The 16,295-nt window shown below is 54.0% G+C and overlaps 1 protein-coding gene across 8 annotated transcripts in view; it reads left to right on the top strand.

Annotated features, from left to right (window-relative positions):
- IL16 (interleukin 16) overlaps positions 1-16,295 on the top strand; it is a 96,295-nt gene that overhangs the window by 19,521 nt on the left and 60,479 nt on the right. For all 8 annotated transcript variants that reach the window (XM_045448565.1, XM_045448566.1, XM_045448563.1 and 5 more), the window contains one exon: positions 5,118-5,530. In XM_045448565.1, the coding sequence (XP_045304521.1) occupies positions 5,118-5,530 (413 nt within the window). The remainder of the gene's footprint in view (positions 1-5,117; positions 5,531-16,295) is intronic.

Here is a 16,295-nt window from a genome sequence, read left to right on the forward strand (position 1 = left end):
CTTGAAAAATTGCCTTTGATAGAAGACACTGTCGGGGAATTCAGAAATTCGAAACACATTTAGTCAACTAGTTCCCCTTTCTCCATATGGTGATTTGCCCTCACAAAGTCCTCCAGTGAATTCAGTGTATTTTATCCAGATGGAGACACCGTGGCCTTTCGTCCAGTAAGTTAGCTGTGCCCAGCGTAGTGACAGACGCGTCATGCTTTTTCAACAAGTGTTTGCTGAATGGAACAAACGGGAAGGAAGGAAGGGAGGGAGGGAAGGAGGGCTGACCCTGCTCCCCAGCACCGTCTAGAAGTTTTTCAAACTCCTTTAAAGGAGGAACTAGCCATTTCTTTGCACGTTGGCTCTAACCTTTTGGCTTTGCTCTTTTTCAAAAAACACATTTTTTAATGTTTATTTATTTTTGAGAGAGAGAGAGAGAGAGAGAGGGAGAGAGAGGGAGAGGGGGACACAGAATCCGAAGCAGGATCCAGGCTCCAAGCTGTCAGCACACAGCCCGGTGCGGGGCTCGAACTCACAGACCGTGAGACCGTGACCTGAGCCGAAGTCGGACGCTCGACAGACTGAGCCACCCAGGCGCCCCTGGCTTTGCAGTTTCTATAGGGATGACGGTGCAGCCGCTGTTGGCCGAAGGGCCACTGAGAACGTGATGCTGCGTCAGTCCTTACCCTGCCTGGGGGCACCCTGCCTGGGGGGGGGAGTTCTGTGGAAGATGTAAGGGAGGAGCGAGTGCCATCACGGTTGAGAGGGAAAGGCCTTCAGGGAGCGGGAGAGCCCTTTCCTGGGGCAAAGCCAGATTCTCTGGGTTCTTCTGCCGGAAGTGAAATCAGCTGGTCCCATTAGCATAGCCATGCTGGAAACCTCTGCCCTTCCCCAGGAAGCCTCTGGAAGAGACTCCTAACGTCGTCTTACGGAGGACTCACCAGGGGCAGAGAAAACCCCACAAGAGCCCGGCAAGTGCTCCCGGAGCCTGGGGCCAAATCAGAGAGAGCACGTCCGTCCATCCTGGAAGAACTCTGGACGGGCTGCTTGCACCGGGGAAGGCACGGGCTTGTCCCCGAGCTCTGCCGACATTTGGTCCCATTGGGAGCAGTAGCTGGTCCCCGTGTCCTGAGCACAGTTCCCGAGGCTAAGAGGAACCATGTGACCACAGCACTGTGTTTCCAATTATTCTCTCTCCCTTCTTTCTCCCTCGGTCCCTCGCTGCCAGGCCTAGGGGGAAGGCAGTCTCCCACAGAAGTCCAATCCTGGCCGCTTCACTACAACCCTTTGCAATAATTCCCTCCCTGTTTTACATTTTCCATAAAAACAAAGCTCGTTTTGAAAACCGTCTGTGCTCCGGACCAAAGGGCTCCCCCCGCTTGCCCCCAGCACATCGCCAGCCTCCCATCCCATGGCCACTGCCGCCTCGCACGAGAGCGAAGGCTGCAGAGGGTCACGGTTCCCTCTGGAAAAGTTTAGTTTTAAAAACTGACGGTACTCATGTGTCACTCCTGCAAATGGTCCGCCGGGACCAGCACAGATTCCACCGAGGAGTCTGAGCCGTCTGCTCTCCGAAATCCCACAGGCAGCCAGCTTTTCCACCCGGGGAGTGAAACACACAGCCTTTCACCTGGTCCCGAAGTCCCTAGATGTCTGTGTCCTGGAAAGTGCACAGCGGGTGAGCTTATGGTGGGTTGGGGGAGAATGTGGACGGGAAGAGAATTGGGTTTGCCACCTAAGAATCCATGCGGGTGGTGACAAAGCTCGGTGGGAAAAAAACGCACAGGCTTTCATGCCAGAGCCCGGCGCCGGAGGGGAGAGTTTCGGTTTGACCGCGGATGACTGGCTCCTCTCCTAGGCTTGGGGTGGGATAAAAGACGTTTGGAGAAGCCTCTTGGTCCCTGGATGTCGCTGCTTTCCTTTTAGTCTCAGAGAGAAGAACAACCATTCCAGGAGGAGTTTTTTCTATTAGGCAAAAAGAGAGGTCTATTCGTTTGTGTAAGTAATTAGATAGGATGGCATCAGGCGTGGCTGGATCCAGGTGCTCGTAGTATGTCATTTGAATTCTTCCCTCTTGCTCACTCTTGCTCTTTGTCTCTGTCCTCCTTCCTTCCTCTCTTCTTGTCCCCCAGCCTCTGTGAGTTCTGGACTTTCTGTGTTGGCTCAACTCTCGGCAGCTCTCCTCACGCAGTGGCCCTCAGTAACTCTGTGTTTATACCCTCCCTGTTTAGTACTAGTGCCAGTCCAGAAGGCTCTTTAACACAAAGCTTTGATTATCCTTCGGCCTTTCAAACGCCTGATGGACCAGGGCTGCCTATGAGAAACACACACACACACACACACGCACACACGCACACAACCTCCTCCTCCATGAGGCCCAGGTGGATTGTGGGGCGTCCTAATAAAGTCAAACAAAAGGCAAAGGAGTTTGGCCATAAGGATGTCAATACTTACCGCAAGGTTTGCATTGCGAGTTGCGAGTTCTGGGAAGTTGAACTCACAGAATGGAAGGAGCTCCTGTTTCCGGGGGCCGGTGGCCGGAAGGAGAGCATCTTCCATGGGGCCTCGAAAGGTGCCGTCTGGAAGTAAAGGTGGGTAAAGAGAAGGGGGACACAAACCCACTAAGCAGCTTGAATTCTATGCATCCTTCAGCCAACAGATCTGAGCATTGAACTTCTGGTTCCAGTGATTCCCTCGCGAAACGAAGCAGGTTCCAGGCCAGCAGACTGTGCCCTCTGGACCCGGGTTCGTGACTTCGGGCCACACCGGTTGCAGAACCGATACAGCGAGAGTTCCCGCGGTTTCAGGGGAAGGAAGCAGACTGTGGGCTGGGGGCTCGCGGGGAGGTGGGTGTTAGGACAGAAAGTGCAGAGTGGGAGACGTCTGTTCAGGAAGATAAGAAGCGATAATATTCCACCGCCACCGTGGTGCCGAGGATAACTGGGGACCCTCACAGATCTGTTACGATGGTAGGTCTCGTGTTTAGTAGCCTCACCGGAGCAAAAGACAGAGGAAGAAAAAGAGAGGCTGTGGGTCGGCAGGCAGTTTTTCAAAGGCAGAAACGACCTGGCTGTGTTCGCACGCTGCTGCTAGAGACCCGGCACGGAGGAGACATCGGGTGACCTGCCCGTGACAGTCCCACTGCCTGGTTTCGGTCCTGCTCTCACCGAGTCCTAGCTGCGTGATCTTGAGAGAGTGACTTAACCTCTCTGTGCCTCCACCCGCTGCGGGAGGGGGGTCCAGGGAACGGACGGCGGGCCAGCCTCCTGAGGCGGGCGGAGGTCCGGCTGCAGAGGGCGTGTAGGCGGTGGATGGACGGGGGCAAAGGCATTTGTAGACGGTAGAAAGTCGTGGGCATCGCTCACTGGCAGCTTCTACGTTTCCGTGAAACGGCAGGCGACCTTATCTGTTCGTGACAGGGAGTGAGGGACTCTAGTCATTGTTGACGAGGTACCATCAGGCTGACTCTGGAAACGGCCGGAGCCGGGGGTCTGGGGGGCGGCCGCACGTGTCTCACAGCCCCGGGCTGCTCAGGAGAGGGGGTGTCCCCTGCAGGGCTCGGGATCCTGCGGCCAGGATGGGGGTCAGCAACGGTCTGGCTCTGAGGTCTCTCTATCGCTTAAAACAGAAGGATGCGTGGGGCGCCTTGGGGGGGGGCTCAGTCGGTTGAGCCTCCGACTTTGGCTCAGGTCACGATCTCGCGGCTCGTGGGTTCGAGCCCCGCGTCGGGCTCTGCGCCAACGGCTCGGAGCCTGGGAGCCCGCTTGGGATTCTGTGTCTCCCTCTCACTCTGCCCCTCCCCTGCTCATGCTCTGTCTTTCAATAATAAATAAATGTTGAACAAAAAAGAAAGAAAGGAGGACGCAGAGCACAGGGCTTTGAGATCCTGGCACGAGGGTGCGAGACGGAATGCGCCCGTGTTGAGTTGACCTATACTCCAGCCTCCAGAGCAATCTTCCCCGAATGCATTCTTCCGTCCGCTTTAATTCACTGCTGTGGGTTGCTAGAGATGGCTGGTGAATAACTCAGTACAATTAAAAGGCTAATACAGAAAACAGTCCGTTTGTGCCAGTCGGGTGTCGGACAACAGCCTTCTTTGAAGAGCGACCCCTCTGCGGGGGCTCTGAAAGGCTTGTATTCAGCGAAAGCTTGCACGGTCTCCGCTTTTCCTTACTGGATGCTGGCTGTGCGCGAACAGCAGGGGCACAGCATGCTGCCCTGGCGACAGCTCCGCTCTGTGGCTTGGACCCGAGTCGGGACCTGTTCGGATGGATGGACCCCTTTGGCCACCTGCCTCCCGGAAACTGAAGCCCGCGGGAGGCGCCTCCTTGGCCAAGCTGAGCCGGGCCGGGCCGAGACAGACGTGTTGACCGATGGCGCAAAAGAAGCCGGTGCCTGGCCCGTCAGGCTGTGAAGTGGGGGGCGGAGGGGGGGGCGCGCTGACGGAGCTGGAGCCCTGGCGGGGGAAGGGCACGTTGGTTTGCCAGGTGCCTGCTGCCTGCGAGGCCCCGACCCTTCCCTCGCGCCACCTTCTTTGACGCTCACATCGACCGTGGCGGGTCGGCCCCGGACGGCGCTCCCAACGGGGTCCCGGGCTCTGCGTCCGGGAAGGGGGCGCCCAAGGCAGCAGCGCTCAGCAGACTGGGCTCCTGGATCTGGGCTTTCTCCGGAGGTGCTGCGGGACTCACCGGGGGTAGAGAGAGGGGACGGGCAGCGGCACCCCCACCCCGTCCCCCGGCCCACTCTGTAGACCCGAGCCCCTGCCGAGTCGTCGGAAGTGCAGATGTCACAACGCACGGGCCTCCGTCATCTCCAAAGCCGTCCCGTGGCCCCGCTTCTTCCGCCAGTGGCTTGGGGGCTGCGTTTCCCCTCTGGTGCCTCGGTTTCCCCACCTGCAGAGTGAGGGTGTGGATGCGAGAAGCCCTGGTCTCCACGGTCCTGGGAATGGAGGGCGTGGCAAGCACGCGGGGTCACGGGGCCCCCACCCGGCCGGCCACGTGGACAGGCCAGAGCCACGGTCTGCCCTGCTTCACGGGCACGGCACCCACGGCTCCGTACCAGGGCCCTCGTCTGGCTCCGCTTGTCACGGGCAAGTCACACGGCCTCTTTCCGCTTCCTCTTTCCTCCAGGGCGCGACAAAGCGGTGGCCAAGCCCAGCCCGGCCAGCGCCCGCCAGCCGAGGGCCGCGGGCCAGGAGAAAACGAAGGGCAGCTCCGCGGCCTCTCTGAGGATGGACCCGCACGGCCGCGCTGGCAGGAGCAGGAAGTCCACGAAACTGCGGTCTGTCTCCCGCTCCCTGATGCTCTGTCACGCGAAGACCAGCGACGACGGCTCGAGCCCCGACGAGAAGTACCCCGATCCCTTTGAGATGCCCCCGGGCCAGGGCAGGGAGCGGATTTTCCACTCGCCGGTGCAGCTGGCAGACACATCGGAGGCCGGGCCCGGCAGCCTTCCCGATCTAACGCCGGCCTCGGAGGCGGCTCCGCTCCACGCCGCCGGGGGCGATCGAGACAAGAACCGTAGGAGGATGTTGTTCCTGAAGGTAGGCCCGGGACCCGCGGGGCCGGAAGGCTCTGTGGTTGGCTTTGGGTGCTCCGAATTAAAGCCTGTGAACCAGGGCTCACTGGAACGAGAACGATCAGCGTGGCAGCGAATCGGGCTCAGTTAACCTTCTCGCTTGAGCGATGGGGGGAGACACTGTGTCGGGGCGGTAACGGAGCCCGGGTCCCTGCTGGAAATCGCAAAGCGCGTGGTCGGTGCACTTGGAAGGGTTCCTCTCTGTCTCCGGCATGTGCTGGGGGGCTCCCGTCACCCCCAGTAGACTGACTCCCAGTAGACTGACCCCCAGTAGACTGACTCCCAGTAGACTGACCCCCAGTAGACTGACCCCCAGTAGACTGACTCCCAGTAGACTGACCCCCAGTAGACTGACTCCCAGTAGACTGACCCCCAGTAGACTGACCCCCAGTAGACTGACTCCCAGTAGACTGACCCCCAGTAGACTGACCCCCAGTAGACTGACCCCCAGTAGACTGACTCCCAGTAGACTGACCCCCAGTAGACTGACCCCCAGTAGACTGACTCCCAGTAGACTGACCCCCAGTAGACTGACCCCCAGTAGACTGACCTCCAGTAGACTGACTCCCAGTAGACTGACCCCCAGTAGACTGACTCCCAGTAGACTGACTCCCAGGGCCAGGGCAGAGGAGACCTGAGTCACACAGGGCAGGGAGGAGAGGGTCAGCGTGCTCGCCCCCTGGGTACGGAGCGTGAGCATTTTCCCACGCGGGCGTGAGCACTGGAGCTGGCCAGAGGGGCCGTCGTGAAGGCCGAGGGGGAGGCGAGGTGGTGTTCGCAGACCCGCCAAAGTTCAGAATGTCTTCTCTTCTGTTAGACCCTATTTCAAGTCGTGTTATCCCAGCGAGATGGAAACTGCGGGGGACGGAGGCTGCTCGAGGTATTTTACTCTGTCCAGGACTGTGCCTTCAGCCTTCCGTCGAAGGTGGCCTTTCCCAAGGGTCCAGGCGGCCCTGAACCTTGGAGCTCGTGCGGCTCACCCAGCCCGGAAGGGTTTCTCCCACGCCTACTGCTGAGTCCCCCCGGGCACGGTCATACGATTGTCCACAGAAACCAGGGAAGGCCTTCCACTCCCCGCGGAGGGGGTCCAGGACCTTTGCACAACTTGCTTCCTTGAGGAGGAAAGTAACAGCTCAACGTGTATACGATAAACAGGATCACGGAACATTCTATGGCAGGCTAGCAGGTCCAGCCCCGTGGTGGGGATGTCCAGACGTAAGCTGCTTCCCCAAAGGCCTCACCCAGCCCGGTGTGCTCCGTCCTGCTCCGTCACCCACGATGTGACTTCTGTAGGTGTGACCTGAGTAGGGCCGAAGGAGGGACCAGCGTCCCACTGGGGTTGGGGGAGCCTGGCCAGGCTCCTCGTTTGCCACGAATGATGCCAAGTATTTATTTACCTAGTTAGTTAGTTTTGAGACAGAGACAGAGAGACAGAGAGTTAGAGTGGGGGAGGCACAGAGAGAGAGAGAGGAGGAGAGAGAATGCCAAGCAGGCCCCTCGCTGTCAGCTCAGAGCCCGACGTGGGGCTCGAACTCATGAAACTGTGAGATCACGACCTGAGCCGGAAGCAAGAGTCAGACGCTTCACTGACTGAGCCCCCCGGGCGCCCCTAAGAGTCAAGTTTATTAATGATGATACCACGGTAGCCAGGTGAGAGCCCAGATAAGTGAAATTCAGACATCATTTTGAGATTCCAACAGGCTCCTAGAATGAATGAATTCTTGTGCTTCTCCTTAATCGCACAAGTGTTTCCTGTGACCTGTTGCACGCCCGGCCCTGTGGGATCCAGTCGCCGCCCTCAAGGATCGTGTTTAAAGCGGATTAAAAAGGGCTGTAAGGAGGCTCCCAAGGAGGGAGGCGTCCCCGGAGCTGGGATCGCACATTCGGTGTTTGCAGAGCACCCACCTAGGCCAGGCCGTTGCCGGGGGGGCGGCAGGGGAGACAAGCAGGCTCAGTCCCTGGCCGCACACAACCGTATTCTGGCCCGGGGGGCGGGGAGGGGACAGATGTTAACACCTTTGTGATAGGACGTGACACAGTGAAGGGCTCTGAAGAAATCTTAGGCGGGAGCAGGAGACGGGGACGAGGGGAGCTCACTGTCCTTTTCTAGAAGGTGCCCACGAAGGCTTCTGTGAGGAAGTGACATGTGGGCGGGGACCTGGGATAGGTGGATGAGTGAGTCATGTGATCATTTCAGGCAGGGAAGGGCATTTCGGGCGGAGGGAACAGCATGTGCAAAGTCACGAAGGAAAGAGTGATTTGCAGCGGTGAGAAGAGTGTCCCTGGGGGGGGGGGCGGGTTGTGGTCGGACGGGGTGGGGGGAGTGAGCAAGAGTTGTGGCTTCTGCGGTGCTCATGGAGGCAGGGACGGCACACATGTGTCCTGCTTCAGGGTGTGGGTGCAGACATGGAAGGGGGGGGTCACGGGATGTGCGGCTCTGTCTGTAGATGGGCACCCTGGAGGAGGTGTCTGTGGAAGGCAGGATATCCAAGTAAGGAAGTCGAGATCGCAGAAGGGAACTGGGAAGGACAAGCTTGGAACCCGAGCGTTCTCGGTTTCCTTTCGCAGGAGCACAGGTGACCTCAAACCATCCACGAGCGCATTCTAAGCAAGCGAGGGTTTCATATGAAAAGTGCCAGGGCATAAAGGTCAAAGGTGGCAGCTGTCCCAGGGTCCTTCCTGGCGGAACCTCAATACCGAATAACACCCCCGCTCCCCACCTTCTCCCAGGGACACTCTCGTCCCCGCCCCAGCTCCTGCCCCGCCCTGCACCCAGGCAGGGCTCCGTTGGCCCCGATGGACGTCTCAGCCTCCAGCAATGCCATGGTTACACTGATTTCAAAACAACATCTGGAAAGAGTTCCTGTGACATCAGCCCCTGCTCTAGAAACGCCTAATATAAAAATTAAAGAAGAGGAAGTTAGATACACAGCCAAATGAGAAACAAGCCAGACTGGCTGCATTGTGTTTGGCACGAGGGGGACTGAGGAAGTCACTGCCCAGGGTCGTGCCAGAGCCGCGCGGGGACGCACAGAGAACCTGTGGGTGCCGTACAGGCGCCTGCGGGCCCCCTTCTCCGGGGGGCGCGTCCGGGGCCCCTGGGGATGAATTCACGCGGAAGGATGTTGAAAGCCGGCCTCTCTCACCTAACCACACTCGGGGGGTCAGATAGACCTTGAAAGAGGAGGAAATGCGCGCACTCCTTGGCCCCTCCAGACCCACTGTTTTTTGAAGGGAACGGGGGTTTTAAAGGCCCTTTAGGGAGGGTGTGAGGCCAGAGGCAAGGAAGCTCAGGCAGGTGGGGCTGAGGCCCCGCCCACTCTGGTGGGAACCCCGTCGTTGGCTGTGCCAGTCTGCATTCCCACCAACAGTGCGAGGGGGTCCCCCTTTCTCCGCATCCTCGTCGATATTTGTGTCTTCGTGTGTCGTTGATTTTAGCCGTTCTGACAGGTGTGAGGCGATAGCTCATTGTGGTTTTGACTTGCGTTTCTCAGTCTTCTGATTTTTCTGCTGACTTTACAGTTTCACACGTGTCAGAATCCATAAAGCAAGTCAAGCACGAAAAAAACCAAACGGCCCCGGTCTCCCAGGGGGTGGGGGCAAGGGGGTCCTTTTGAAGAAATCGCTGTCTGCCGCGAGGTCACAAAGATTTTTCCCCGCGTCTCTCCTGGAAGCTGTGTTGTTTTGCCTTTCGCGTTTGGATCCTTAATTCATACGAAGTTGATTTTGTACACGTTGTGAAATATATGTTTAAAATTCTTTCCTATGTGGATCTCTAATTGATCCAGCAACAGTTTTTGAAGAGCCTGTCTGGCTCTACTGAGCAGAAGTCGTATCATAAAAAGCTCAAGAACCACCGTATCTCTCTGCTGTCTACGTGTCTATTGCGTCTCACGTACCTAGCTGTGTCTTTCTGTTCTCCCATTATGATCCATCAGCCTCTTTTTTCTTTGCACTGATATCACAGAGGGTTTGGTTTTGTTTTAGAGAGAAAAGAGAGAGCATGAGGGGCTCATGAGAGGGGCAGAGGGAGAGGGAGAGAGAATCTCAAGCAGACTCCGTGCTCTGCGCGGAGCCTGATGTGGGGCTCGATCCCATGATCCTGGGATCACGACCTGAGCTGAAATCAAGGGTCGGATGCTCAACCGACGGAGCCACCCGGGCGCCCCACAGAGTTTTAATTATGAGAGTTTCATGATATATATATTTTTGATCTCTGGTGAGCCTTCCAGCTTTGTTCTTCAAACTAGACTTGGTTACGCTGTTGGGATTTTCATTGCGATTGCCTCGACTCTGTAGAGGTGTATTTGAAGAGAACTGGTACCTTTCCGATATTGAATCCTCTGGTCCATTTGCCCGATAGAGCTCTCCAAAGTTTGACTCCAGCGTCTGGGTTTGTTTTTCTGCAGAGACGACCATGTCTCCTTCCAGTCTCAAGAGGAAAGTTTCATTATTTTGCCGATAAGTCTGAAGTTTGCTGTAGTTTTGTTCTGTTCAGATACTCTTTATTGAATTGAGCAAGTTTCTTTCTATTGGCATTTGGAAGAGAGGTTTTATTTTTCCCCACATCGATTGTCAAGTTTTTTCAAAATGACTTTTTTTCTGCATTTACTGAGACCATCATACGGGTTTTTCCTGCTTTCTTCTTAATAACGTGGGTGCATTGCACTGATAGACTTTTTAAAATGTGAAGACGACGTGGCCCTGGAATAAACCCAGTTTAGTTAAGGTCTATTATCCTTTTGATATAACTATGGATTTGGTATGTTACTATTTGGCTTACAACTTTTGCCATTTGTGTTTGTGGGAAAGATTAGCCTCAACTTTTTTTCTTGTGATGCCCTTGTCTGGTTTTCATATTATGGGTGTGCTGGCCTCACGAAATGATTTAGGAAACATTTCCCCTTTTCCATCTTTTGGAATGGTTGGACTAATCCTAGAGCTATGCTTTTTTGAATGGTTGGGAGAATTCACCTGTAAACCATTTGGACCTGGATATCTCTTCGTGGGGGGGGTCTTGAATTATCATTGGATCCATTTAATAGATACAGGAATATTCGAGATTTTTATTTCTTCCTGTATCAGCTCCGGTAACATACATTTTTGTTCTGGAAATTTTTTTTTCATCTGTGTTTCTGAATTTATGAGCACAAAGTTGTTCCTAAAATCTGATCTAATCTACATTTTAATTGGAATTTTTATTGAGATAATTATAGATTCACATGATGTCGTAAAGAACAATACAGAGAGATCCTGGGTAAACTCTCCCGGTTTCTCCCGAAGGTAGCGTTTTGCCAAACTGCAGTCCAGTGTCACAGCCCGCACATGACAGTGACAAGTCAGGTTACTGTGACTTCCCCAGTTTCATTTACACTCATTTGTGCATGTACATGTCATTTTTGGACATGGCAGGAACTATGGCGATTGCCATTGTCCTTTTCTGATACTGTTACTTTGTTTTCCCTCTTTCTTTCTTTTTTTTTTTTTTTTAATTTTTTTTTTTCCAACGTTTATTTATTTTTGGGACAGAGAGAGACAGAGCATGAACGGGGGAGGGGCAGAGAGAGAGGGAGACACAGAATCGGAAACAGGCTCCAGGCTCTGAGCCATCAGCCCAGAGCCCGACGCGGGGCTCGAACTCACGGACCGCGAGATCGTGACCTGGCTGAAGTCGGACGCTTAACCGACTGCGCCACCCAGGCGCCCCTTCCCTCTTTCTTTTTAATGGATCTGCCATTTCCAGAAAGGGATCAATTCTACGGTGTCTCAAAGGATCAGCTTTTGATTTCGTTGGATTTCTCTGTTCCGTGTTTTCTGTTGAATTCACCTCTGCCCTTATCCTTATTATTCCTTTCTTCTCCATTCTTCACGCCTAATGTTTTGTTCTTTTCTTCTAACTTTTTGAGATGGGAGCTTGGATCGCCGATCTACGGCTTTTTTTTTTTTTCTAATTTGTGGCTATGAACTTCCCTCTAAATTTAGTAGCTGCCTCCAAAATTTCATATTCCATATTTTCGTTATTTTAAATAGTGTACGTGTTCTCTCGTGATTTCTTGTGTGGCCTGCGGTTTATTTGGAAACGTGTTGTTTAACTTTCAGGCAGGTGGGGAATTTCTACTTTCTCTGTCTCTGTATTGGTTCCTAGATGGGTTATTCTACAGTCGGAGAAGAGAATGTATCGTGAATAACTTTAACAGTGGAAATTTGTTGAAATAGAATATATATGTTGTTGCTGGATGCCGTGTTCTATGCATGTCTGTCCTGTTAGATCAAGTTCAATAATCACATTTTCCAGATCTTTTCCTCTTTTCTGATCCCATTCCTCTGTTAGTTACTGAGAGAAGTGTGTTAAAGTGTCCAAATATGATTGCGGATCTGTTTCTGCTTTTAGTTCTGTCCGTTTTTGCTTTCTACATTTTGAAGGCATATATTATTTGCATAGACATTTAGAATTAAAATAAATATTTTCCTGGTGGGTTATCACCTTTGTAATTGGGAAATCTCTATCTTTTTGTCTAGTTTTTGCTTAAAATTTTCGCTTAAAAATTATTTGCTATTAGTAAAGCTTAATCTACTGTCTTTTGGTTACTTTTCCCCTCTTCTTTTGATCGTCAACCTGCGTTCACATATTTAAGGAGTGTCTCATGTAACTAGCATAGAATTAGGTTAATTTTCCTCCAGCTTACAATCTTTATCTTATAATTATGGGTATTATTAAAACTCGGTTTTCTCTCTTTTCGTGCCCTCTTTTAGGTTAATATGTATTTTTTACTATTCCATTTCTCTTTTAGTTGGCTTGTTAGTTATACATTTTTTTTATTATCCTTTTAATCACTAAAATATACAACCTAACTCTGAATGTGTTAGAGTCTCATATGAATTGGTACTTTTAGCGGCTCTCAGACAATGCTAAGACCTTAACACACAACTCCTTATGCACCTGCCCACTTCTTAGATATTACCGTTGTACATTTTAATTCTATTTATGTGCAGATCCCAAGAATAGATCATAATTATTGTTCTGTAGAGTCAATACTCATTGACATTAATTCCCACGTTTACCCTCTCCATTATTCTTGATTCCTTCCTGCACTCCCTTTTTGTAAGTTTATTTACTTTTGAGAGTGAGTGCCTGCGTGTGCACAAGCAGGGGAGGGGCAGAGAGCGAGGGAGGGAGACACGGAATGTGAAACAGGTTCCACACTGTCAGCGCTGAGCCCGATGCGGGACTCGATCCCACCAACCAGACGGTGAGATCAGGACCTGAGCCAAATCAAGGATGCTGAACCGACGACTGAGCCTCCGAGGCGCGCCCCTTCCTGCGTTTCTGTGTCTCTCCTGGCGATCACTGTCCTTCAGGCCCGCCTCTAGTCCAGGCGGGACGGGCCAGGAGCACAGAGGGAGCTCCACGTGCCCAATGTCTAGATATTTCAGAGTCATGAGTCAAGGTCACATACAGCTCAGAGGTTCTGTCCTCCTACCTGGACAAATGTCCCTCTGTAAGGATTTGGATAGTCAAGTTCAGACAAGTGTTCGGAGATCTGCACGGGGACACGGTACCGTGGACAGAGCCATCTGCTGGCTGTTGGCCACTGGCCACAAGTCCCTCTGTCCTCCTGCTCCTGAACACAGGGGCCCCGCATGCGAGCCTGTGGACACCCCCGGCTCTCTAGTCATTGTCCCCCCCCAAACAGCCACCCCACCAGCCCTCCAGCCCAGGGCCACGCACACCAGTGATGGGATAGACAGAGGGGCCACCTGGGGCTGGGGCCCGAGCACCCCTGGATGCCCTCTGATTTGTTTCTTACTTTCTCTCCAGCTAAATATTAGCAGGTTGCCACCTAGGCCTCAAGCACTATATTTACTCACTCGGAAGCTGGCACTCCTTTTATGGCACTGTGGTGGGGGCGGGGGGGAGGGATCGGGGACTGGCCCCTAGTAATGGCTCTAGAGATACCCGTGGAGACAACGGTTGCATAAATGAGTATCACGAGGCCACCCTTACGGCAGAGAGCCTATCGACATAGCCTGACCTTGCAGAGGGTTTTTGAGCCAACACGTGGGTTTACACGGGGCGCTGCCTTGGACGTTCCCTCCCGCAGGGGTCTGGGGTCATGGCCCTGGGTCTGCGAGGACGTTGGCAGATGAGACCAGACGCGTGGGAGGTCCTCCCCAGGGGAGCTGCCCTCCTCAAAGAGTGCAGGATGCTTTGATCCGCATGGGAAAGGCCTCTGGAGTGTGGAAAGTCCTGCTTTTCTTTACAAATTCAAAATATTGGTTAGGCTAAGTCAGCACTCCTGCAGGGTGACTCAGGATAGATGAGGTCAGATCAACCGTCTGAATCGCAGGCTTGGGCTGTGCGTGGAGGGAGGGTGGCCGGGGCCTCGGCGAGCAGACGAGCCCCTTTGCTCTGCTGCGGCTTTGAGGCCCAGGCCTCCTCGACGGGCGGGAAACCCAATCCCTTGGCCGCTTGCCTCTTCCTGCCACACAGAAGAGGAGCTTGGGGAGGCCGCCGGGAGGGAGGCTGGGGGACTCCCACGGAGCCCCCGGGGTGTAGGGGGCACGGTGGAAGGGAGGCAGGGGGGTCTCCGTGGAGGGACTGGGAGGGCAGGCCCGCGGGCGCAATCACATGCCCTTGCTCCGGCCTCCGGACTCCACGTGAGCTCTGGTCCCCGTTTCCATGCTCAGAAGACATTTGCCTGGAAGCTGGTCTTTGGAATCTCGGTTCTGCGAGGACCGCATTTGGTTCGTGAGAAGGGGTTTGGCGGAAAGAGGCCGGAAAATAGGGGAGATGGGGAGGAAGAGGTGAACCACCTGCCTTCGCGGTTCATACTTGTCAATACGGCCCTTCGCGTGTCCGTTACCACGCACGGAGGCTTCTCCATGCTGTTCGCACTCACCCCTGTCCGGAATACCTTCCTGACGGGTCCAAGAGCCCACATCTCCGTCAGCTTTGGGGGTTATCTGCAGGGTGCTTTTCCTGACCCTGCCCCCCACCCGGAGCCTCAGCCATCCCGGCTCGAAACAGCCTTCGCCCTCTGGGTTTAGGGGCTTTTATCTGGGCTGTGCCTCCCGAATGCTCTGCATTAATTTCTCCCAGCTATGCAAATGTCTAAGTTCCCGCCGCAGCATGAATCGTAAGCACCAGCTACCGGCGGGAAGGATTCACTGTGTCAATTTGCCCTTCCCCCACCGGCTTGGGACAGGGTCTGAAAAAATGACGACGGCTGCCCGAGGATCCACCACAGGGACGTACCGTAATTGTCTTGTTCCCCGATCTTGAAAACATATTTTAGTAAATATTGGGAATGTAAAAAGAAATTTATAAAATGTATATGCACTCTAAAAAAAAAAGAGAAACATGCCCTAAATATCTGCATATCAATCATCAAGTTTAAGAAACAAATCTGGCGGGGCACCTGGGTGGCTCAGTCGATTCAGTGTCCGACTCGGGCTCAGGTCCTGATCTCATGGTTTGCGGGTTCGAGCCCTCCGTCGGGCTCTGTGCTGACAGCTGGGAGCCTGGAGCCTGTTTCAGATTCTGTGTCTTCTTCTCTCTCTGCCCCTCCCCTGCTCTCACTCTGTCTCTGTCTCTCTCAAAAATAAATAAATGTTTATTTATCTTCCACTAAAGAGGAAAATTCTAGGGGTGCCTGGGTGACTCAGTCGGTTCAGCGTCCGACTTGGGCTCAGATCATGATCTCACGGTGCGTGAGTTCAAGCCCCGCGTCGGGCTCTGTGCCGACAGCTCGGAGCCTGGAGCCTGCTTCGGATTCTGTGTCTCCTCTCTCTGCCCATACCCCGCTTGTGCTCTGTCTTTGAATGAATGAATGAATGAATGAATGAATGAATGAATCTTGGGCGCCTGGGTGGCTCAGTCGGTTAAGCGTCCGACTTCGGATCAGGTCATGATCTCGTGGTTTGTGAGTTCGAGCCTGCTTCGGATTCTGTGTCTCCCTCTCTCTCTGCCCCTCCCCTGCTCACGTTCCGTCTCTCCGTCTCAAAAGTAAATAAACATTAAAAAAACATTTTAAAAAGTGACTGTTAATTGTAACTCGGATATTTTCATTATCATGTTCAGAGTCTCTTGGTCCGACTTAAATCGCGTCTTTCAGCAGGCAATACCTACTTACACGTAGCGTGTGGCTCCGGGCTATTTTTCTGGGCTTCTGTTGTAATGACACTTCAGTTTCCAGAGTCCTTGCAGGGCTATTCTGGTCCCGCTCGATTTTTCTGGCCCTGCTGGTACATATTCCTTCCAGTTCTGCCTCCTGGGGTGGAAAGAGCTTCTCTGGCCTGCCTGGGATCACGGGTGACCATCTGCCACTCAGGGTGGGATGGGCAGAAGCGGCTGGGCCTCCGTCTTTCTGGCCAGTAGGTGGAGGGCAGGAAAATGAAGCGCTCAGCTGATGCCGTCCCTGCAGGTGCACGGACTTCCTGCTCGTGCCCTAGTTCTGGAGTGGGGGCTGGGTCAGCCTGGGGCTGCAGATCGGACCACCTGCTGGTGCCCTGGGGGTGGGGAAGGGGCTGGGGCTTCTGCTGGGTCGTGCTGATCTCCCCCCTTTCCCCGCCTTCTGGCCAGGCAAGAGAGAACGTTGTTTTCTGTTCACTCCTTGTGTCTGCCTGTCTGCAGTTCTGGGTTAGAGGGCTCTCCTGGGTATATAGTCGGTAAAAAGAAAGCCCGGGAACTCACCATATTGCTATTCTGCAAGTCCTGAGTCTCCTACCCA

Source organism: Leopardus geoffroyi, chromosome B3 (assembly GCF_018350155.1).
Source record: "Leopardus geoffroyi isolate Oge1 chromosome B3, O.geoffroyi_Oge1_pat1.0, whole genome shotgun sequence".
In the NCBI taxonomy this organism is placed as follows: domain Eukaryota; kingdom Metazoa; phylum Chordata; class Mammalia; order Carnivora; family Felidae; genus Leopardus; species Leopardus geoffroyi.